We start from the raw sequence: 25571 nt of genomic DNA on the forward strand, positions 1-25571 counted from the left end.
GAACGAGAAAAGGGTACCCTTAAAGTGATTAGTTAGTCTTCTGCATAACTATCTGTGTGTGTAACTTGTTTCTTCGTAACTTATTATATTTGAAAGTAAATACACATAAGGAAGAAAGTACAATATTTTTTCATAGTTTTTATTCTTGAATATAAACCAACAGATTGGGACATTTTTGGAATTAATAACGTGACATATGATTGAATCAATTGAATAATTGAATCAAGACTGAATCATAAATGATTCAGTTCTGATATTTCGTTCGAAACAAATGACGGCGTCCTGGTTTCGGACGTAGCGTTTGTTTTGTTTCTACACTTACAGTGTGCTTTTTGTATTCTTATTTATGCTCGTCGATTGAATGACGAGTGTGAGGTAATGATGGCAGCGAAAGGTAATTTTATTCAAAATACTCAAATGTATGTAGAAAGTGATACAGAGTGCTCCGTGAAAGGTATGGCAATATCAAATGATTTTCAATTTATTCTCAGGGTGTAGGGCAAAGTGCGTAGATATGCTGTAGTGGGCCTATGCTTTCGATGTTTGGGATCCACTAACTGTTTCCTTCCATACTAATTAGCACAAATCTTCAAAAGACAGTATTCGAATTGGGTTTATGCGTAGGCAATGGATGATTGGCTGCGTAAGGAAAATTACATTTTCGTGTTCTATATTGATTGGAAATGGTGAATACTTGTGAGTACTGTTCTTATACGTATGGTTGTGAGAGCTGCATATCCCGATTCGAACGCTCTCTTAATATGTGACCAATTTTATAATATTATTGCTTTAATAGAATGTATGCTCTTTCCACGCCAAAATATCACACTTTATGCTTTTCTGTGTTGGTGAGCGTAAGTAGATCCGTAGTTAGTGAATTGTTTTAACCTTTACCCGCCATAGATCTAGAGTTCGTGCAGGTCAACTTTCAGCACACCACTATGGAACAATTATAATTCTTTCACTAATTTCCTTCATATTCTGCTGGGCAATATGAAAATATCTGGACCTCAGAAGTACCTAATTGTTGAATATTTAAAATTCTTTTACGATTTACTTATAAATACGGCATCCAGATGGATGGCATAAAGACTACAGTGCAAAATACGGATGGCGTTTAGTATCTATCCCAACTCGTCTCATGGCTCCAGAACCGAGAACCTTGTTTTTGTCTAAATTATGATAATGGTAGAAAACGGGCCCTGCGGGGCTTGTAATCTCGTTCACTCACTTGGCTATATTTTGTAAAGTAAGTAACACTGGAGATCTTATATGTGCAAGATTTGGGGGAGAAACTATCGGCCCAAAAAACAAACCAACATATTCTAGGAGGGCACTGAAAAGCACGAATGTTATCTAACCGAGCCCGTAGACAGGGCGAAGCTGGTGGCCCGAGCGATAGCGAGAGGTGTGTCCTAAAGGAACAGGTGCGTAAGCAAGGGTAGTGTGAACAAGTGGGTTTCGACAATGATACAAGTTTCAATAGCATTTATCATTGTTTCATACTAGTAGCGCCTCGCTAGTAAACATAAAATACAGCTTCTGTACACTAATAACCCTACACTTGTAAACCTAAAATACCAGTATATTATTTTGTATTTAATTCTATCGCTTGCAGAAGTTTGTTCTTTACAAATGTCTTTTCATGCAAAGCATTGCATTTTATCTGTAAATCTTCCAACATGTGGTGTGCTAAAAGTAAACCAGCACCCTAGATTTAACCTGTTTAGTTCCTTAAAATTAGGGTACAGTTGAACAATATGGAGACCAAGATTTGAACTTACAGACTTTGAATTTTTAGAGAAGGAACTTAATAACCTATCAAAGGCAAGAATTCGTGCCGATTTTTTATTTAGAATTTTCTTCATTCTTGAAATGGATATCCAAATCTTTAACAATTGTACTATTTCATCAATGAAGGAAATTCTAAATGAAAAACGCGGCACGGATTCTTGCCTTCGATAGGTTATGAAGTTCCTTCTCTAAAAATTCGAAGTCTATAAGTTGAAATTTGTAAGAAAAATTGTGAATTTTCGTGAAAGGTAAAAAAAATACATGATAGAGATACGAAAAGTGTAGTGACATCTATCGGTAAAACTTGTCCGTTTACACCAATCTTAAAGGGGTAGGGTATGGTAGAGCAGAGTAAGGTAGGGATAAATAGAATAGGGTAGAATCGGGTTAGCTTAAGGTTAGGTAAGATTGGACCTATTTTGTTAAAATTAATGGAGTGTAATTTCTCGTGTCTGCGTGAGGATATCAACTGGAGCGTCTCTGTACACCTGCAACCATGTTCAGAATACAAATGCTAGTTATTTTCCAACAATCTAACCAACCATGTGGCAACCTTGGACGAAGTAGTTCCCTCCACTTGTCAAATAGTTCTAGGTTTATAAACACTTATAAAGAAACATTACTTCTGCTCTCCTTACATATTATCAAGCACACAAACGAGGAAATTACTAATTTCTTTCCGGTAGTTTTTCAAAAATTTTTCTAGAAACGGACGACCAACCCACCTCCACATATAGTGCCGCTTACATCAAAAATACCCAACAACAACCACCTTCTTAACCAACTATTCCCCTGACCTGACTTCCACTCACTCTTCCTTACAAACCAAAATCAATTTCCAATTCACCCGGTAAATTCCGTAAAGTTGCTCCGGCGATGCAGCAGTTAACCTCTTACCTTAATCAATAAAGTAGAAATAGATAGTGTGTGACTTGGTACCATTCGTTCATAAGAGAAGCATTGCATACACACACTATGTACGCTCCAACACTTTCTAATGCATTCCTCTAAGATATTTAAGTGATCATAAATAGCGTGACTACGTTAACACTTCAGCTCCCACACTTTCGATACTTTTACGAAGAAAATTCTTCGTACGAACATATCCAGTAAAGGTTGAAAATCGCCTTAGAAGTATTAGAGGATGCAATTGGTATAAAGTAGCAATATATTAAGTCGTTGTGTGATAGCACTCAATTACGAATAATTCAGTTATCGGGACCCGAACATTTCTAGTGATCCTGTATAGACAATATGCACATCAGTTGATTCAGAACATCGAAAGAAATCGATTGAAAACAAATTTGGAAATTTCCGGTTTATAGTCATTATTGCCGGGTGTCATGGGAATTTGTAGTGACCCTATACATACTATAGAGTTAAGATCCGATGAGCCCAGCTGCACTAAGCCTAAATAAGTGAATGAAACAAAACCTAATCTATTCATAAGTCGTTTCATCGCCAATTGACGGATGTAGTGAATCGTGCATGAGTGTCAGAAACGTCCGCAAGTGGTGAAGGAAAAAAATGAAATGAAATCTTTGAGTTTTACGTCCCACGATTATGCCGGCTAGGCTAAAGTAGACGGTGAAGATGAGTAATGAATGAAATGGTGGAATGAAGAAAGTGGGAGGAAACGGGGAGAACCCCGAGGAAACCCACGGACACTGTGTTTGTCCACCACAAAGTTCACTTGGCGGGAGCAGGGTTTGAACCCGGGACCCATGCACCAGAGGTGAACGCTCTACCAATGAGCCACCGCTGCCCCGGTCAAGTGGTGAAGGGAATCTACAGCTTGTCCTACTGAAATTCACGGCAAAGAGAGAATCTGGGGACCGTGAATTTTGGACCAAATAGGTGCAGAAGTTGAGTAAACCAGAGACTAGGCTGAAAGATGAGGTTCAACGCTTTCTCAAACACATGGCGAGCTGGTTCAGATGGGATACAAAAACTGTCCCAGTGCGTACAAAAATGCATCGACCTAAGTTTGGGTGACCAGACGTACTGATTTTTGCAGTACAGTACTTTTTTTAAAAGAGGTGTCCTGCGTGTTGCGAAGACGCCTAGAAAGTCGAGAAATATCCTTTTTCTTTAAAACGTCCTGTGAAATGTCCTGAGTTAACTTATTTGCAATATTTAAATGTTTCATTCTTTATTCATAATATTTTGAATCACAGGCACTCTTTTTTCTGAATGATGAACTGCTGTGTTTTTTAACACTCCTCAAAAGATTAGGGAAGAACAACAATCAACAAACTGCAGTACATTGTAGTTGCAATACATTGTTTTTACTGAGAAAGGCTTCTTGAGATACCGGTGGGGTAGGGAAGGTTTCTTTTTCAACTTACGATAGTGATGCTAACCAAGTTAGAAGTCATGGGTTCCCTGGACGCTAGAAGTTCCCTCGTGCCTGTGTAAATTTGTCTCTCATTCCTTACAATAACACCACGCTCCGAAAATCGATAAAAAATTGTCTTTAGCCCAACACAAAATTTCACTGTACGTTCATAAAAATAAACTACTTTGTCATTCATCAAAGCATTTGGGATTGTATTGAATTATTTTAATACTTTTGTTCATTGCTTTACTTTTCAACAGAAATGAATTATTAACGTTAAATGAAATAAGGACATGCGTATTGCCGATGCAGTAAACTATTATATTTATACATTACTTTTCGCTTGTCAGAATCTAGTCACCATAACCGAAATAATTACTATGTAGAAAAATAGATAAATATACAAGCTTTAAAATGATGTAAACGTTATCGAAAATAAACGTTTCTTTGTATTTCTTGGGGAGAAAAAAGGAGGACCCTTTTGGATTACCCTAGTAAAATAAACCTTTTTAAGGCAGTAGACGATGATTTTTGCAAGAATAAATAAATATCCACTTATTGTGTAAGAAACTCCAGATTGTTCAACTGACATTAATTAGTATTGATGATATCATTCTTTGATACTGAGTATGTTTTTAAATTACCTTTATTAATCTAGGGATTAAGTTCTGGAGACAATCATCTAGTAGGTCACATGGAAGCCATCAAATTAATATAAAAATATTAAAGGTAAATTAACAGAATAATTCTATGAGCAAGATTGATATCATACACAGATGAAATTATTGGAGATTATCAGTGCGGATTTAGGCGAAATCGATCGACTATCGACCAGATATTCGACAAAATACTCGAAAAGAAATTGAAATACAATACCCCGGTATATCATTATTTATTGATTTTAGAAAGGCTTACGATTCGATTAGGAGGAAGGCACTGTACAACATTCTTAGAATTTGAAATATAAAAAAAAGCTAGTTAGATTAATTAAGATATGTTTAAATGAATCCCAAAATAAAGTCCGAGCAGGAAAATTCTTGTCCACGAGCTTTCAATTCGAGAATGGTCTGAAACAAGGACATGCGTTGTCGTTATTATTATTTAATTATGTTCTGGAGTACGCTATAAGGAAAATCAAAGATAGCACCCAGGACCTAGAGCTGAATGGTATTCACAAGGTTATGGCATATGCTAATGATGTAAATATAATAGGAAATGATAGAAGAACAATAGAAAGAAATGAAGGGACCTTATTAAATGCTTGCAGGGACATAGGTTTAGAAGTAAATGCTGAGATAACTAAATACATGGAAGTTCGTCGGGATCGTAATACGGCAAATTATGGATACGTTAAAATATCAAATAGTACTTTTGATAAAGTGGATACTTTCAGATATTTAGGAGCAATATTAACAGATCAAAATCAAATCCACGAAGAAATTAAATGTCGACTGAAAGCAGGGAATTCGTGTTGTTATTCAGTTTAAAATCTTGTTTTCGCGAATTCTGTGGAGGAATTTGAAGTTCACAATATAAAAACGATAATCATACCTGTTGTACTGTGTGGTTGCGAAACATGGTCGCTTACTCTGAGGGAAGAACGCAGAGTTAAAAGTATTTCAGAGTAAAATCCTGAGATGAGGATTGGGACCCAAGAGGAACGAGAATGGGAATAGCAGAAACTTAACGACGAACTGCATAATTTATACGAAATCTTTATCAAACATTGTTACGGTCATCAAGTCTAGGAGGCTCAGGTGGGCAGGCCACATAGTCAGAATGGAAGAAAGTAGGAACGCTTTCAAAGTTTTTACTGAAAATCCAATCTGAAAACGTCCATTAGGAGGACCTAGGCGCAGATGGGAGGGCAATGTTAAGATGGATTTCGCAGAAATAGGAATACAAACCAGAAACTGAATGCAGTTGCTAAGGATAGAAGTCAGTGGAGAGCTCTTATGAACGCGGCATTAAACCTCCGGGTTCTATAGGCCATAGAGTTAGTTAAAAGTAATTTAATATGACACTGTCCTAAATAATAATAGCAAACTTTCTGATTCAGAAAGAGATGAACTATAAAGAATTTATCGAAAGAAGTCCGTGTTTAAAGATGTCTGAATGTAGTGTACTTTTCACCACATGGATGATTGCCTTCAGAACTAGTGAAGTCTATATCGATTGAGTATCAAGTAATAGATAATAAGCGAAAGCCCAAGCTGTAAATGATTATTTTGATTTGGCAGGTGTAATAAACATTTTAAGGATTACTAATATACATTGCAGAATTAACTTTATATTTTTTTGGAGGAAAGCCGCGTAATACTTACAAAATACTAACGAAGACGTAACGTCTCTTGTTGGCTTCCACGATGAGTCGCCATAATGTTGTTGTCCCCTGCCACCTGATATTTCATTTCTCTTTAATTTAAAAGAAAGGAAAAATCACTTTCAGAGCTGGGTAAAAGAATAAATGTCTCAAAAATTTTCTCGAAATAAAAAGTGACAAATTTGATACTAATTTATTATTATAAAAATAAAATTACTAGTGCTGGAAAAGAGAAGCCACTGTTTATGCACAGAGTCAATAAAAACTTCTTCATTATAATAGCTTTGCCTATTATATACAATAAAAATAAACTAATCACTGAGAAAACAAAACCATTTCATTATTATAAAGGGGGTCACGGTGGCTCAGTGGTAGAGTGCTTACCTTTGATGCGTGGAGTCCCTGGTTCGATCCCCCTCCAAGTAAGTTTGTGGTGGACAACACCGTGTCTGTGGGTTTTCTCGGGGTTCTATTTCCTCCCACTTTTCATTCCACCAATTCTTCCATTATCATTCACTTGCTTTAAGCATCGTCTCCATTAGCCCAAATCGTGGGACGTTACTCATATATATATATATATATATATATATAAAACTAATATTTTTGTGATAGTTTCGCCAACTAACCACTTGGCTTCATCAGACATTATATCAGTGATATGGTGCCTGACCAAGTGGTTAGTTAGCGAAACTGTCACAAGATATTAGTTTTGTAATAATAAAGTGGTTTGCTTTCTCAGTGATTACTTTATTTTTAACCTGTTTTATTGTTCAAAACAATTTATACTCCCCATTTCTGTATGAGACCGTTCATATCTTCACTCCTGTAAGTAGCTCTTTTTTTTTTTTTTTTCCTAGCCACAGTTTTAAATAGGCAAATAAGTTAATTTTTAAAGCGCCGTATGTAATTGTAGGTAGAGAAAGAGCTTGAATTATTGCCTGACACTTTTCAATAGTTCTTCCATTAATTAGCAATGTGTGTGGTTCTTTCCCAACAGCAGGTGCAGTGGAGACCGAGGACCAACAGCGTCTTCGATTCCAAGTGGAACTGGAATTTGTTCAATGTCTTGCGAATCCCAATTACTTGAACTGTAAGTACCAACGGTACCGACCTTATGAATTTACCTGAGTTGTGTGTATTTTGATTCATTGCTTATAATTTCGGTGACTTAATTAACATCTTAAGAGCATAAGAACGACAGAGAATGCAATTTAAGTGAGTTTCTGATATGTTTAGCGTGTTCCTTGCTTACAATAACGTATTGCAAGGTACTGTAACAAAAAAAAAAAAAAAAAATCTAGTGGTCCCGTTTGATGAATCACTGACAGAGATGGAACGGAGTGGTTTACACGCTGGAAGATTGGTGGGGACAATGTGAATATTGACATGCACCCATGCAGGCTCGTTGCACACACAGCAATCACAACTCGTCCACTGTCAAAGAGAAAGGTGGTGTCGAAGAAGCTTGTTCGCAGTTGTTTGCTGTATGATTTTAAGATAGGCTGTAGTCGGTAACGCTCGCGCCTTTGGTGCGAGCGGTCCAAGGTTCGATTCCTGGTGAGCACACTTGTTCGAAAAAATGTAAAAGCTTTTTCAGGACAGCCATCCTGTGTGAGGTTTACCTCATTCACACCAGGCAATGCTGGGATGGTACTGACTATAATGATCCTAGTCCGCTTCCTTCCTTCCCAAATGGACATTTCCTTTTTGACCAAAGGTTGTAGTTTAAAGACACCGTCGTGTAGAAGTAGTCTTCTATATACCACATACCAAAAATCTCAGAAAAATATTTCTTCGTTACCGAGATAAAACGCTTCATACACTGGAAAAATTAACTGCTTACGTCACGGCAGCACAGACAAGGGTTTTGGCGTCACGTCACAGGTCCGTATCGCTCTGTGAGTTGCATTGGAAGCTTCAGTGAATCTTTTCATATTACAGTTTTTTACTGCAAACTACAAATAAATTTAGTAGAATAGTGAAAGGAAAAATGGCAAATAACAAACTATAATATCGTGATGAACTATAATATGGTTGGATTAGGCCCCCTAACTTCTACCCCCCCTACATTTTTGGGGTGGCTACAAGCCTGACCTCAGCTCTGAGATGATTAATGTTTGGTATATGGTGGTACATTTGCAAAATATTATATCGTGAAAGTATTGCGTTTTGTGTTCTGGGGTTCACAAGTGAAAAGAAAAAAATCACAAAAGCAAACGTTTGAAGAGTTCAGCCTTTGGTAAGTTCCGTCCAGTAGATTGATTTCTCTCATATTGTTTCACTCACTGGAACAGAATATTGTGTTCATTACTCGTCATGACATATCACAAACACTCATTATCAAAGGATACAGTGGATCAACAGTGGAGCGCTCACCTCTGATGTGAGGGGTACCTGGTTCCAATTCAAGCCATATGGATTTGTGGTGGACAACATCGTGTCCGTGGGTTTTCTCGCGAGTCAGACGTTTCCTCCCACATGACTATTCCACCGATTATTTTATAATCATTCACTTTCATTAATCATCCGTCTCCCTTTGCCTACAGGACATGTTCGTGGAACATAAAAGTAGAAATTTCATTTTATTTTATTCAGTAATAAGACACTGTAGCTAGTTTATCATTACTGTGAGACCACATCTGTTTATTTGTTGATTTAAATGTTAACTCATGTGCTCAAAACACTTCAGCCAATTTGTAAATGTTCACATGGATTAATATAAACAATTTACGAGTATGTTCCATGGGCTAAAGAAAACGACAGTAAGCGCGAAAATATTATGACATAATATTGCTAATGTGTAAAGTAGTTCGATAATAGCACTGGTAAATTATCAGAATGCTCATGAACATAATTATAATCGTAAGTTTGTATGTCCTTGTGTTGAACTCAATGAGGAATTTAGATTATTTTTACTTGGGATTTTTTTTTGTATTAATTTCCTTGGACTTCTCCCTGAGCGCATAACTATCGAATCCATGATGAAGTTGTTTATAAGAAATTAGCACTCTACTATCAAATAACTATACTTATATATTGTTGATTTTTTTCTTAAGAACGAATAAAATTCGCTTCGTAAGGTCGGTCGATGACCGAAACATGAGAATATTAATTAGTTTCTTACCTCAGGCTACAAACAATATCAATAATATAGCAAATTAGTACACTTCAAATTTGTCCTAAGATATTCAAGTATATTCAAATAACTGGTAATAAATAAACAAATAAATAAATAAATAGCTTACCTTTTCAATAAACCTTGAATTCTATTACTTTTCTTATTCTTTGTCTTCTTAGCAAATTCGTACACATTATGAAAAACATGCATCGTATCTTTCGCTAAGCCGTTTCCGTAGTGAGCGATGCAGACCTTTTCCTCTGTACCGACCTGTGACGTACAAACATGATGGTCGTTGTTTTAAGCGCACGAGTAACAGACTGGAATTCAATCGCAAATTTTGACTGGTTAGAGTCGTCGCATGAGCGAAAGGAAGTATTCTGCGTAATCAGCTAGCTCTGAAGTTTTTTTTTAGAGCAATGAAAAGAAAATCAGTGGAAATGTCCATTCCCCGAGTAGTGTGATCGCCGAGGGTCATCCCTCATACATGACGGTCCAACATGGCCATTAATGCCGAAAGCCCATAAATCTAATTGTTAACCCTAATTCTTTAAGGTGGGCGTCTCAGCAGGTGCATAAAATCGTCGAATACGTCAGATATTTGGGGTGGATGCTGTGAACGAACGCACCGCCAGCTATTAGTTTCGGTAGGGAGCTCTGAGCCTTTGTGATGAATTTCGCAGCGGGTGGCCACAAGTGTTGGATGACAGGTCTTGAAGGCAGCCGTCAAACTTGTGGTGAACTTGTCGAATGCTTCCAAGTTTCCGAAGATGCAATGATGTTTAGCGTGCATCGCATAAGGAAGGTGTACAAGTTCCAAAAGTGAATACCTCTAACATTGTCGATAGCTAATAAGGAACAGCGAGTGACAACTTGTTTGCCATTGCTGTCTCAGCACCGCAACACACCCATATTTGGTTGTGTTCAGGAATGACGAGAAGTATACCAGACATTGATGCTTTCATCATATTTTAAGACCATCTGTGCATCCACACAAGATCATGCTTTGTGCCTGGAAACTAGTCGCCAAGTGTTGCATTACGAGTTCCTAGCACCAAGCCACACTATCACTGCGGACCTTCGCAAGAGTTGCAAAGGGTGGCAAATACGACGAGTGATACCATTCAGCGACTTGGCTGGGAGATACTGTCATCCACCGTACTCGGCGGGCCTAGCGCCATTAAACTGCTGCCTTATTCCTTGGCAACTACCTCCGCGGGAAATCCTTCGACAGTGAGGCAGACCTGCAACACGCACTGACAGACCTCTTTACGTCCACAATCCTCCGAGTTCTATCGCCACGGCCTTACGTAGCTGCCAGAATATTGGAAAAGAATGCTGATAGAAATTACTTCAGGAGTGAACGCTGAATACCATGTTTCTGATTATCAAAATTTTTTGGTTACCTTGTATGTCAATGGTATACGCAACAACCGATTTAAACTTCACTGTTATTTTTTACGTTCTTTTTTTTTTTTTTTTTTTTTTTTTTTGTCAATATTTCGTTCTTTTATTACTCTGACAAGTAAAGGGTCCAAATGGATAAATCGAGTTGCGGGACACTTAGTGCGCCGGGTAGAGGATGTGAAAATATGTATAAGTGCAAAGTTATAGCGGCTGAGCGCCATAAGAAACAGGGGGAGGGGATCCCGGTTGGTGGGAGAAGGGCTATGCTATGTTATGAAAATACATCAAATAAACTGTTTAATCGTAAAAATAGTGAAAAATAGACTATTACATTATTATTATCAAATTTCACTGTTGGATATCAAATTTCACTTTTAATTTTCTTGGCTTGTAGGTATGTTTAACTTACATGTATTTTCGTGATAATCCAAACTTACAACATATGAGAATCAGTTCCTTGGTTTTCGTAAATAACTATATAAATACGATCCTAAATATTCCAAAAACGTACAGAAAACTATCACTAAAGTTCATAATTGACTTTTTGAGAACATGCTGGCCCTAATTGATATATCATATGACTACCTTTACATTTGAAAAATATCACAGATTTCAAGATGGCGGCGGAGGTTCTTGATCTACTCAGCCCATTCTTCTTTTGCCAATATGTGAAACTACTACCGTTTGCATTGTCTATTTTTCACTATTTCAACTATTCAACAGTTTATTTGGTGTATTTCTATAACCGGTACGTGACGTTTGGGCGCGGACGTTTGGGCCCCGCCGTTTGGGCACTGGACGTTTGGGCGCGAAGCCATTTGGGCGCCAGACGTTTGGGCGCGAGTTAAAAAGTCGTTATGTTAGGCGCTGAGTACTAAGTTCGAATCAAGATATCACAAGGTGTCTACTGTAGTGGAAGTCCTTGAATTATACTGGATTTTGTTTTACATACTAGAAATACTGGAATTTCAAAATTATAAAAACTGAATTAACAATTAAATTTTGTAAATTTAAGTTTCAACGAAAGTTAAGTGTGCTTTTTATTTGTTAACTTTTCAAGCCAAATGTAAGTCGACCAGACTACATATGATTGACTGCATTACATACATAGTAAGCCTATTCCATTAAGAAACTTAAAGCAGGCCTTCTGCTGTAGTTACGCAATAAGTGTGAATGTCAAACACATTTCTAGTGGCTAAATGACCAATATATGTACACTTAACTATTATTTTTCACTTTGAAATCGTTGTTTTTTTTTTCTTTCGCCACTTTCTTTAATGCAGATTAAATGCTTACAATGGGACGAAAAAAATGTGTGTTAAGTTTTGATTTTTATATTGGAATGTTAATAAAAAAAAGTGATACCAGAAATACGGCATACTACAGTTCCTAAACTCAATGTGTTAGACATTCTGTATGCATAATATGTCTTAGACACCATGTATGCAAAATATCTTTCCCTCAACTCGATTAGGATATAGGATTTTTAGATTTCTGGGCTCTCGGCATCTAAGGCCATTTAGCCCGTCATGTTTGAGGGATCACACTATCCGGGGAAAGGGAAGGAAGAAAGGATTGGGGAAGGAAGGAAGCTGCCTGGACCTATAAATTAGGTACCACCCCGGCATTTGCCTGGTGTGAATGAAGAAAACCCAGGAAAACCTCATTCAGGGTGGCTGGCCTGAAAGAGCGTGTTACACTTTTTCGACCGAGTGCCCCCACCGGGAATCGAACCCGGAACCGATCGCACCGAAGGCGAGTGTTAGCGACTACGCTGCAATCTTTTATTGGTAGTTCTTTATTGGACTTAAGGAAGAGAAGAGTTTGGCAAACGTAATACGAAAGAAAACAAATTTTAATATTCATAAATATGTAATTATTAACTTTCTTTAAAAAAATACAAAAATTAAATCAATATGTTTTAATTAACATTAAGAAAATTAACAGCTCGTCTGATTCCTTTATTTCCTAGCTTTCTTATATAATACAAAAATTAGATCAGAAGTACAAGAATCGTGAACAAGCGAAAAATCAATCCATGACGAGGTTAGGCAACAAATGCCACAAACGCATTAAACTATTTAATTTAGATGAATAAATAAGATAGAGATAGAAAATATACAGATAAATGAGGTGAGATAAAGATAGAAGTGTAGGAAATGTATATATCTTGATTGGCGCTTAGTTTTCAGTGCCTAGCTTACTTTATATATCGTAAATTGTGATTTTTACTATGTACCTCGCGCCCAAACGTCTGGCGCCTAAACGGCAGCGCCCAAATGGCGGCGCCCAAACGTCCTGTCCCGTTCTATAACATAGCATAGCCTTTCTCCCATCAACCTTTACCCCTTCCCCCTCCGTTTCTTATGGCGCTCAGCCGCTATAACTTTGTACTTATACATATTTTCACATCCTCTATCAGGCGCACTATGTCTCACCCCACAACTCGATTCATCCATTTTGACCTTTTACTTGTGAGGGCTTTTTTGACCTAGGTTAGTGAGGTAATGGGATCAGAAAAGTTTAGTACAACAAGCGTGGAAGTAAGAAGGGATAGAAACTTGATTTTACCGTTACTTTTGGGCCTTTTCGTTTAGTTATTGATCCCTTTTTCCCAATCACTCGAAAATACTCCTCAGAACAACAAGTGGACCAAATATTGTCACAAAAATGGTTATAGGTAAGTAATATTGAATTGTGGTCTTCCAAATTATTGTTTCCATAAATACAAGGAATGAAATACGACTATATCCGTCCGTCAAGGCAAAAACGCTGAGTAACATAGTGTCTATATACGGATTCAAAGTCCGAAGAATAGGTTGACCAACTTCCCGTATTGAAACCGGAAGATTTAACCAGCTCTGGTTTCTATACTGGATGTCAATAAAGAAAACCCATAATAGTGAGAAAGTGTTTTTGAAGTGTATTCAACGTCACTTCCGCACTTAGCTATGAACCGGAAGTGGCAAATTTCAAGCATTTCCGGTTTGAGTACTATTGCAATGAAGTAGAATGTATTTTTTGTATTAACGTTCCGAAAGAAGAAACTTACAGACTGCATAGCTAGTGAGTTTCCGTATTGAAGAAAAGAAATTCGTCCTTTACTGCACACGATAACTTTCGAACGGAAGCGAATTTGTGAATTGTTTTTTTCCTTCATTATCGGTAGATTTTGGACGAGTTAATGAAGGGAATTCATTTTCATCTTCACCGATAACGATGACTCTAACGGCAACTGCCTTTGGTGCCAGTAGTCCCGGTGGAGAAACTCGGTCGGAAAGGTGTAAAAGCTTTTTCAGGCGAGCGCCGAGAGAAGCCATCCCTCACACATGACAGGCTAAGGATGCCGACAGCCCACAAATCTAAATCCTAATCCTAATCCAACCGGTAGCTATCCATATTCCCTTTTCTACTGTTCAAAGGTAGTAGAAGTTACAGGTTTCGCCGTTAGATGGCAACAAACATCCTGCATCGGTTGACATCTACGGACGAAATTGAAGCATTTAGTGCGTGATCCTTTTTACTGTCTGAGTTCATTATTGTTATTGAGAAGACATGTAGAGTTTATTTTAATTGCATATTCAGACATAGAACTACCAAAACCAATGTCTTTTCCATTTTATTAAATATAAATTGAAAAATAAAAGGAGTGCATTCCTGTTTCCAATAATTGCGTCCAAAAGGACGAAAGTTACATGATCCTATTAATTCACTCAGAATGCGTTAAATACGTTTTTCATTATCTAACGAAAGCCATGAGATACAATTGTAATTAAAACTGCAATGTATGTTCATTAGTTAAAAAAACTGCTGACGAAAGTGGTGTTTCTATTGAAAATTTTGGTATTAATAAATGGATGTATGAGATTCAAGTTTAGCGTCTCTTTCAGCAGCAAGGCTATATGAAACGTGGGCCTATAGCTTAACGTAGTCCGAGCCATGTGAGCTCCTGCCGGGAATCGAACCTGGATTTTCTGCGCTAAAGATACATACACTAACCATATAGGCACAAAGAACTCTGGTATTAATACATGTTGAGATGCATTCTTAAGTGTAATTTAATACTGGTAATCATGCATCAATTTAGTTCCGTTAATAATTATATGAACTAGAAAATTGGAGAGAAATATTGGTAGGCTTAGAATAATTGCAAGCTCTAGCGTTTGTACGAGGTGTAACAATTAAGTAGTGTAGTCTATAGAAGGGTTTTTGACTAAACCATAGGTTACTTTCGTTGTGAAGCAACGCACTTTGTGACACGACAGTATCAGTGCCGGAAACATTTCTGGAGTCCACTTTTCAGAGAGCAGCGTGTTGTATTTGTCGGCATGTCATCGAGTTTATGTTTGGAAATACCAATAGTCGCATAATGCTAAGACAGGGGAATAATGTGTTGGTCAAGTTTCTGAATGAATTTTTGGAATCCCGCTAATACTTACGTCGCGTGATGATCTATCGAAAGATTCGAGGCCTTATCTTTGGAGAATGTTCCTTATCGTGAACATCTTTCCACCTCTCCTTACACCTTTTTTTTACCTTTTAAGAACAAGCTTGATTTCTGCATTGCATGTAAGCATACTGTTGTAACAACTAAAATTTCATTGTCATTCTCGAGAAATTTATATTAATCCGATGTCATAGATACGTGACATTCATTTTCTTTGCTACTTTAGTCTTATTTCCATTGCTATATTTTGAATACTGAACCACAACTGCTGGTTATTCAGCTGAATCATATTAGAACATGTCAGAACACGCTCAAGGATTTAGGATTTAGATTTTTGGGCTTTCGGCATCTATGGCCATTTAGCCCGCCATGTATGAGGGATGACGTCCCTCAGCGAGCACACAATCCGGGGAAAGGGAAGGAAGGAAGCGGTCTAGGACCTATATGTTAGGTACCATCCCAGTATTTGCTCGGTGTGAATGGGGAAAAACCAGGAAAACCTCATTCAGGATGGCTGGCCTGAAAAAGCTTTTTACACCTTCTCGACCGAGTGGCCCCAAGAACACGCTCAATTGCGAGTGGGTGTGTGAGTAATCACCATAGGGCTACGGTGTGCGCATTTTTAGGAATTAGTTCCACTACGTAGTTCGCTTCATGTTTTTTTTTTTTAAAAAAAAAAAGAAAAAATCAATATAAGAAAAAAATCGTTTGAAGGGCTGAATTAATAAAACGAAACATCAAACCTTCTCTTCTATTTTGTGTAGTAAGATATTTATTTATTGCATTTAGTGCATACAGCACTTACATGAAAATTAAGGCAATCTTTACTTACCTTTCTGTTGCAAAGGATAACCAACCACCTTCCCCTGCTGGTAACGGTTTCCTCTTTCTTCAGTGGGACTCCATTTTCTGTTTCAGAAACAAACAATTTTTGCGTTTTCACTCTTTAACTTCTTACTATCAAACAGAAAAGACATTGCTCCCAGAATCTTTTGGTTCATAGGTAATAACAAAGATTCTAGACTAATAGCCTTACATGCAGATGTAACTAGTTTTAAGAATTTGATTTTTGTTATTAATTGTGTGACTACAGTGTCGTTGATACAGTGTTGTACTGATGTTTCTTAAAGTTTGAATAAAAGCATTGAATTTTAGAAAGGAAAAAAAGATAATAACTCAGAGTTAATGATGATGCGACAAAATAAAATAAAAAGTAAAATAATGTAAACAATACATAGCAATATGTACATTTAGATATCCTGTAGTTATGTCTGACAGCTTAACAGTATAAATATTCTATATATTTCTTCTTTTGTTGCTGTTGGCCGTGTTTACAACGTAATCTCATTATAGGAATTTCTTTCGTTTTCCTCACTAATTTGATTTTGCAGGGTTTATAGTCTTTCCTACAAACATAGGCGTAACGAAAAAGGAAGAAAAAACATAGTGTTAGGATACAGAAGCATACCCAAGGTACCAGATAGGTATTTTTTTTATCTTCTTTGTTTTTCAAAATACTATAAACGTACGAAACAAAAGTAGAATTTATTAGGCAGCCATCTTGTGGAAAAATAGGCGTGTGAAACTATTTTTTACAGTCGTACAAAAGGAATCAGAATCAAACTCAGTTGGACAGAAGGTGAAATTACGTATTTGACATCTGCGTAGAATATGTAGGAGGGTCAACTAAGAATCTTAAAAATTTAGAACCAGTGCCCGATTGTTCTGAAGATATAAGTTTAAGAAATTTCTCTGTTGTAATATAAACAGGAAAAGCGTTGTGTTACTAGTTTGTCTGTGTAGCGAAGGATTGAACCATTGAAATTTATCGAGAAATATAAAAAGTTCAGGATAGTGATGCAACCTGTCACTGTATTTATTCGATGTATGAGTGGAATAGGAACTTTAGAATAAGTTCTGTAACAGAGTGCTCCTCTTTCGAACACGTTGCAAGTGGAGCCGCTATTTTAACCACTTCTCCCTCGTGTAGCATTCCAACTTGGTGCTGCTACCTGTTGGTCACTCTTCAAACCATGGCTCTCCTTGTTGCAAATTTTTAGGTAAATCATGAGCACATTTTTAAGGTTTTTTAATTTAATTCTCCCTCCTACACTGTGCAGTTGTCAAGACTCAATCACATCTGCTGTGTATAACTTAGATTAGATTATTTTACCTCTGTCCTATTCTCTTTAATTGCAGTTCTTATCCTTTACCTTTGTGGTGGACAAACACCGTGTGCGTGGGTTTTCTCGGGGTTCTCCCGTTTCCTCCCACTTTCTTCATTCCACCATTTCATTCATCACTCATCATCACCGTCTACTTTAGCCTAACCGGCATAACCGTGGGACGTAAAACTCAAAAGATTTCATTTCATTTCTCATCCTTTACCTTCATAATGTAAATAATGAAGTTACCGAAATGAAGGTACAGTCAACGATGACAGGTAAAAGGTTGTATTTATCCTTAATGGTACTTACGTTGGACATCCCTGATTTTACAGAAAATATTGACAAGTGAAATATGGATAGTCGTATAAAAATCGTCCTTCCTTTTTTTTTTTTTTTAATCCAACCCTGGCCTTTAACTGCAATTTAAACAGTATTTATTACGTTTCTATTAATTCTCAGTATATTGATTTAGAACTTTGTGCAAAAAGCCTGCACCGTAATATTTTACACGGTTGTATAGCAGGCCAAGTTACAGCAGACAGTTCTACCACAATGTCAAGTTTGATCCCAATCGGATAAGTTCGGTTGAATTCGGATGATATATATAGTGTAGTAGTATTTTCCGAAAGAAAAAAAAAATCAAATTAAGGACCTAAAAGGTTGCTGGATAATTTTGAATATACAAGTTGAATTTTCTCTTTCTTTCTAGTTCTGGCTCAGCGTGGCTATTTCAAGGACCAAACCTTCATCAATTATTTGAAATATCTGTTATACTGGAAAGAACCAGAATATGCCCGGTATCTGAAGTAAGTATTACTACAAACCTAACATTCTTTATTAATCATTACGTGTTTTCTCTCTTCGCTGCATTCCAAAAACCTCTACAGAGACATCGTAAAATACTGTTTCCAGAACCTGTCTTAGAAACCAGAGAACATTTTTCTAATGAAGCCACAATTACTTAGATCTTGTGTCTATGGTATCCAATAGTATCAATTCTCAACAAATTCATTCCTCGAGGTGATCCTTATCTGGTGTACTGGCTTCAGTGGCTCTAACTAGCTAGTTAGAAGATGGATACAATACTCAGACAGACAGATCTTACACATCCGTCTATAGTATATGGTATACATGGATAAGCTTTCACCTATCAACATTTCTGTTAATTCAGTTAGGCCCTTTGGTTGATTAAAAGACACAGAAAGGCGTACTTTTAAAACTATAAGGTAAACTCATAGGTGGTATCGTTTTCTGTCACTATGAAATGAACACTGGAAAAAAAAAAATCCATAAATGCAACCATCAGACATCATAATAGTCTTTCTCCATTTTCACAACGCTTGGCTAACTCTCAGCGAGGTGTTCCATCCTCTGCTGATAGAAGTCAGAGGGTTTTGATGCAGAGGACTCGAATAATGTGTGCTGCACATCTCTAGCATCAGTGTCTTTCCATCAAGATTATTTAGAAAACTGTGAAACAGACAGGAATCTATTTGTGCAAGGTCCAGTGAAAATAATGCATGGGAAATTAAGTAAACTTGGCATAGACTATTGCTAAAGACTTTTTTTTTTTTTTTTTTTTTTTTTGAGACACGCGAAAATACGAAATGTATCAGTTTTGTATGAAAATGTTGAGTACCTAAAATATATATATTTTTTCACTGTTTGTTAGGCCATAATAACGCTCGCGATTAAACGCGAAATTCTGTCGAATTAGCGAAATTTGCAATAAGTCGCGATATTTTACGAAATTTACGCAAAAGTGACAACTTTTCGACGCTTTTACAATTTATTCATTACCATTATTTTTCCCGTCTGTATATTTGACCGTGAGCAAACGCTACTAATTCGTCATTTGTCTACCATAATTAAATATGTCTGGCGCCAGCCCTCCCTCAATTTGTCTGTATTCATGACTGCAATGTGATTGTGGTCCCAGATTTGCCTTGTGTATTTCTGAACAGCACAAACATGTTTCGATAGAGCACAAGAATTTAAAGATCACAGTTACTACGTTTTTGATGATCGTCAAAAAATAGCTATGTGAAAATTTTGTAATATTAGACTATAACTGTTTGTAATAAAGAACAAATTTAACATCAGAAAACATTGAAACAATGCTTACGTGTTATTTGCAGAAGTAAACTGTGAACACCTAGAGTATTTTTTTTTCAATTAATGTTCTCTCTGTTTTTTTTCTTTCTTTAAATGATATTTTTATTCAATGAGGATGCTTAGTGTTATTTTTTAAAAAAATTCAGATTTGTTTAATATAGTCATGCATGAGCTCATGTCATGATGATTGATGACTGGAAATTAAGGTGAAGTAAAAGGTAACTAATTGTAATTGCCAAGGAAAATAGTGTTCTTATATTGAATTTTTATTCACCAATTTTATCCCGCTTTACGCATATTTTTATAACGAAATTACGAATTCTTATTTACCACAAAATCGTGTCTCTAACTATTGCTTGACCAGGTGTGTAATGTTTAAACAAAGGTTCTATTATTATTATTTTATTCTCAGTCTCATGGGAAGTTAGGATTTTCCAGAATTCCCGAGGTGATTGCGAAATACTACATATTCATACATAGCCAATCAGAACCATGTATACCAAAACCTTTGTTCATTTGCAGAAGGTCCTAATTGGTTACTAGTGAGGAGTCGCTTGGTGGCCATCATATGGAACATCACGTAACAAAGTATCGCCGACATGAGCATTTCAGTTACTATAACGCAACCGAATGCTACATAATTCGCGATTCAAGTGATTTCATTAAACAGTCATCACGCATCGAAGTCATTCATTGAAAAAGTGAACGAGTTAGAAATAGTTGTTACATATTTGCCAAGAAATTATTGACAGTGTCATAAGCGTGGGAAAACGAATTTTCTTCAAGTTTGTTCAATATATATATATATATATATATATATATATATATATTTGAACAGTGAAAAAGTATTGGTAGAAACTAAGTTTTTAACTGTACTTGTAATACGAAATGTTACGAAGAATTTTATTTAGCGGTACGTTGACTAAGTAGTTACCAATGGAAAATATCACCAGCATTTGGATTCGTGATACTAAAGTGAAAGAGTAAACTTCGCCATCTTGGATCATCGTAAGTGGCCAGGTATATTTTCAGTTGTTGTCTTCGTTGCCACTATGGATTTCTTTCATGGGGAAAACTATAAGCATGCGTAAGTCAATTTTGTTATTTTATTGAAGAGTGCACATACACCGACAAATAAAAATAAAAGTGACGTAATAAAGAAGTTGTAATATTTTGAGAGCACATCGAAAGAAAATTCAAAAAAAGTGATAATAAATGTTACAAATAATGAAAAAGAATCGTATTTTAAAGACTACTCAGATACTTAGAAGTAGAAAATTTGTTTATTACAATTTGAATAAGCCGACAATTTTATATTTTAAAGTGTTCAATACCAAGGTTATTTATTATGTATTCTTCGCTAATTACAGGTAGTGAACATTGAAACTGAAACATCAGCACAAATATCATAGGATATTCGCGGGGCTCAACAGAGCCATTGGTGGTTTATGTCGTACTTTTGAGCAATGAATCACATGTGCGGTCCTTGTCACTCTAGTAGAAGAGGTTCATCAGTGAACGTCGTGTATGTAGAGCGATATAATGGGAAACATATCAGACTTCAAAAGAGGGCAGATCATAGGGGCGCATCTAGTAGGCGCATCTGTGTCCAAAACTGCAACACTTTGTGATGTCTCACAAACTGCAGTATCCAGAGTGATGTGTGCATATGAACAGGAAGGACGAACCACATCCAGGAGGAGTAACTGCAGGGGAAAATGGAAGTTGTCTGAACGGGACGTCAGGACCTTGACTAGGATTGTTGCACGAGAACGGAAAACCACCGCATCAGCAATCAGTGCAGAAGTGAATACACACCTCACAGAACCTGTGTGCACGAAAACAGCCCGTCGATACCTGCGTAAGGCCAACATCCATAGCAGGGGTGCTATACCAAAGCCTTTCATCAGTGGCACAAATGCCACAAAGTGGGTTCGGTGGTGCCAGAAGCATAAAACCTGGACGTTGGATGACCTAAAACTCGTCATATTCTCGGACACTATTTTCCAAACAAGAGAGAGATTGTTCGTCTGGAGAGCCTTTCTGATGCATATAATGCAGAATTCTTGGTACCCAGAATCAAACATGGAGGCGGATCCGTGATGGTTCGGGATGCAGTATCGTGGCAGGCTTCGGGCCCACTAATTGTTCTTAGAGGGTCGTGTCACTGCCAAGGACCATTCTGGAAGACAATTTACACCCTATGGTTCGAACACTCTTCCAGGACGGCGGTGCAGTGTTTCAGGATGGTAACTGCTCCATTCACACTGCTAAACTTGTCATAGAGTGATTCGATGAGCATGACAGTGAAGTTGAACATCTATCATTGCCCGCTCAATCGCCAGATCTCAACATTGTTGAGCCTATATGAGCTTTGTTAGAGGATCGAGTGAGGACACGTTTCCCTTCACTACGTCCACGTTCTGAAATTGTCACTGCGCTTCAAGAGGAATGGCTGAAAACCCCTCTCCAAACAGTGCAGGACTCTGTCGATCCTTCCCAATTCGTGTTTCTGCTGTACTAACCCCAACACCTTATTAAATACAAATATGGCTTTCTACGAAGTGTTTCAGTATCAATGTCCACTATCTGTATGTCATAGAAGTATCAGATTCTGTAAAACTAATTATTAGTTTTACAATTTAAATTTCAGTTTCTCCTCAAAACATATTTTACCTTATATTTACATTCATTATTTTGTTTCTTGCCATTATTATTGCAGTGTGGTATGTGTCGTCCATGAACGACGACAGTGGGCTACACTTTTGTTGCTATTTTTAAGTAATAACGTAGTTAATTATTGTTAATTAGCCTAGATATATTGAATTACCCGACGATACGTGGTTAGAAGGCATGTGCATTTACCCTCCCAGTGAGCATGTGCGGAGGAGTTGGGGAGTTGGCTGGAAACCCATTGTTAGTTCATTGAGAGAAAGGCAATTAAGATTTTCATTATATTTAGTATAACAGCAGTAGGCAAGACTGCTGTACCAAATTTGTATCTTACGTACGTTTTTTACGACCTAATCAAAAATTAAAAAAGAAAATCCTCATTAGTCCCAGGACCTGCCGGAAGGCAGAGTATTTAATATTATTATTATACCTAAGATTATTTTGTGTTTGTGTTGCAGGTATCCAATGTGTCTGTATTTCTTAGATCTGCTCCAATACGAACATTTTCGTCGAGAAGTGGTGAATGCCCAGTGCACGAAATTCATCGACGACCAACAGATCTTGTTGTGGCAGCATTACACCAGGCGTCGCTCTCGCCTTCTACAAAGTCAGACTGAACAGACACAGAGCCAATCGGCGAGCCAGAATCAAAATCAGTCGCAGAAGACATGAACTAACAAAAAGCGTATCTGCTGAAACTAATGGCTGTGATTTCTTTTTCGATAAAGTAAGGGTCTTCGTTTACTAATGGACTATATATATAAATTTCTCTCATATCAGATTTACACGGTGATGTGTTCAGTTTGAATGATTTAAATTTATTGCGGCTATTCAACCAGTATTATGCTTTTCCATCAGCTTATATTGTATCTTAAAGACCAGTATAATTAGAGCATCAGATGTGAGTGTTCCTACAAGCTGTAATAGTTGTAAGCGTGTATTAGGTAAGCATTTATAAGTAGAAGGGGTAAAAGAGGGAAATGTCTAAATTGTGAAGTGTACATGTAATATTTACGTATATTAGGAATGACTACAGATAGGTATTATGCATTCCTTTGTAACAAATAATTTATTATTTGATTTATCGGGCATTTCTAATATGCCGTTTGATATAGATTTAGTTACTCCGAGACTTATAATGGAACAATTGTGTTTAAAAGATATTTTTACAACCTAACTTAAAAAGAATAAAAGACGGAGCTTTTTCTAAATATTTGATTTTTTTATTAAGTACCTATCATGCATTCAGTCTTTTTGGGCAAAATCTAACTACTAATAATAATGTGCCAGACTCTCTCATTATTGCATAAAACCTACTTGCCATTCACAGTTCCAATGTGATATTGTTTCGGAGCAGCTGGTTCGCTCTCCTTCAACATGTATCAAAAGGAATAAATAGAGAAGTGGGCATATTGGAGGCACCAAGGTTTCAAATTATGTATTAACTAGTATAAGTTTGCCAGTTATAGAGAAGAAAAAAAGTAAAGCATGGACAAGAAATTGGTAGACTGGAAAGCCGTGTGTGCACAATGAAACAGGCATGCCTTTTGACCAAACTGTAAACACGACCAGATGCTCGGTGTTTCTAGCTATCTGTAGGCCACAATTGTCTGTTTAAAACTTTAGTATTCATGATGTCACGAAAGAAGTGGTGGCTAAAGGCATCATAATGATAGTGCGAAAATGAAGCAGGTAAAAGTTCAAAACACTTTCATTTTCGCGACGAAGATGTTCCAAAAATACGATATATACCGAGTGATCTCCAGACTCGAGGCTACCCAGAAGAGAAGTTACCGGTCGTCCAGCCGTGAAATCACGACCGAATATGATGGCGAAAGTGTACAAGCTGTTTTAAAGGGATCCATCGATGTTGACTCGCCGTGCTGCACAGAATTTGAAGCTGAGACAGTCAACTCTGCAGTTTATAAAGCAGAAAAAGTTGGGAATTAAGGTATAGGTAAAGAAAACAGCACCCAAGTACATCAACGATCAAGAGGAGCGTGCCGTTACGTTTAACATGCAGTCTTAAAACTAGTAGCCAAGCAGTGACATGTTAAGTGGGTGTATTGGGTTGGTTCAAATGAAATGTCCGTCCCAAGCAATAGAAATGAAAATACAATACCTTGTTAATCAAAATAGTCATACTTCGCCGTCACTCAGCCAACAATTGGATTCTGTGGCGAAAGAAGTTTTCCCTGTCAAAGTGATGGAGAAGTTAGAAGGATACGGTGGCTGATAAAGGGATTCATAGTGAACACGTGAAGGGGCTGCAACGTCCTTTTAAGCGTCAATTGCATTGTCTTGCTACATGACACCAGGTGTTTTGAACTTTACAGATGCTGTCCATTTGATGGAGTTCAGCACTAATCAACGCCACCAGCACCTTTACCTAGAATTTTCGGAAACCGTGTGGAAAAAGTGGCAATCCAATGTAAGAAACTCCCGTTTATTCCTTACACTTAAAGAGCTACATACCTCCAGATGGCAATTCTTTTTGACCAATGTTAACTCATGTGGTTCTCACGTTCCCGATCGTACGGAGCTCCGAACGACAGTTGTATGGTGTATGCCTAACTTATTTGCAATGGCGCTAACACTTTTACGAGGATCTGTTTCCACTCTTCGTGAGAAGCTTATCTGAACATGTTGCTCGGTGCCCATGAGAGTCAGTTTGCAATGTTGTGTCACCAAATTGAAATTTGACGAACTAACAACGAATAGTGCGTTCATCGCCATTCCTCGTTCAAATGCAGTTTGGTATTTCTGTGCAGCTTGCTATGCAGAATGTTCCAATTTGAACTCCTGAAGAAAATTCGCTCGCACGTCTTCGTTTACCATGACGTACTTTTATACGACCCTATTCAACAACGCACTCCGTCCTGACTGGGTACCCCAACCTGACTGCTGGATATGTAGTTTGTGACAGTAAACATGACCTTAGTCCATCCCTATGTTGCTGGGGAGAGAGGTCAAACGGACATTTATTCGCACCAACCTAATAGCATGAAGTATAGTAGTTCGAGGTCGCAATGTTTTAATCGCTTATTATTTCATAGAATAGGAGTACAAACGATAATAGGATAACGCTATGGATCTGTGTAAAGCACCTAAGACCGTAAGTGAGATTTCAACTTCCTGCAGCCACTCGGAGATTAGCCGTGTTTTCTGTCTCCTGGCCCGTATATCAA

General features: G+C 37.3%; 1 protein-coding gene across 3 annotated transcripts; it reads left to right on the top strand.

Annotated features, from left to right (window-relative positions):
• Positions 1-274: 274 nt before the first annotated feature.
• MED31 (mediator complex subunit 31) lies at positions 275-23596 on the top strand. 3 transcript variants are annotated; one of them, XM_081767969.1, is made up of 4 exons: positions 275-394; positions 7453-7545; positions 18305-18401; positions 22842-23596. In XM_081767969.1, the coding sequence occupies exons 1-4, from the start codon at positions 379-381 to the stop codon at positions 23053-23055; spliced, it is 420 nt and encodes a 139-aa protein (XP_081624095.1). In that variant the 5' UTR covers positions 275-378; the 3' UTR covers positions 23056-23596. The 3 variants fall into 3 exon arrangements, with proteins under 3 accessions (XP_081624095.1, XP_081624094.1, XP_081624096.1); XM_081767968.1 differs by having other exon boundaries at positions 298-454; XM_081767970.1 differs by lacking the exon at positions 275-394 and adding an exon at positions 561-696.
• The last annotated feature ends 1975 nt before the right edge of the window (positions 23597-25571 follow it).

The sequence above is a fragment of the Thermobia domestica genome, chromosome 8 (genome assembly GCF_964235325.1).
Source record: "Thermobia domestica chromosome 8, izTheDome1.hap1.1, whole genome shotgun sequence".
Lineage (NCBI taxonomy): Eukaryota > Metazoa > Arthropoda > Insecta > Zygentoma > Lepismatidae > Thermobia > Thermobia domestica.

Coding starts and splice junctions, on each gene's coding strand:
- MED31 (XM_081767968.1), top strand. CDS start 379: ATGATGGCAGCGAAAGGTAATTTTATTCAAAATACTCAAATGTATGTA. Junction 7,546..18,304: donor GAATCCCAATTACTTGAACT/GTAAGTACCAAC, acceptor CTTTCTTTCTAG/TTCTGGCTCAGCGTGGCTAT. Junction 18,402..22,841: donor GAATATGCCCGGTATCTGAA/GTAAGTATTACT, acceptor TTTGTGTTGCAG/GTATCCAATGTGTCTGTATT.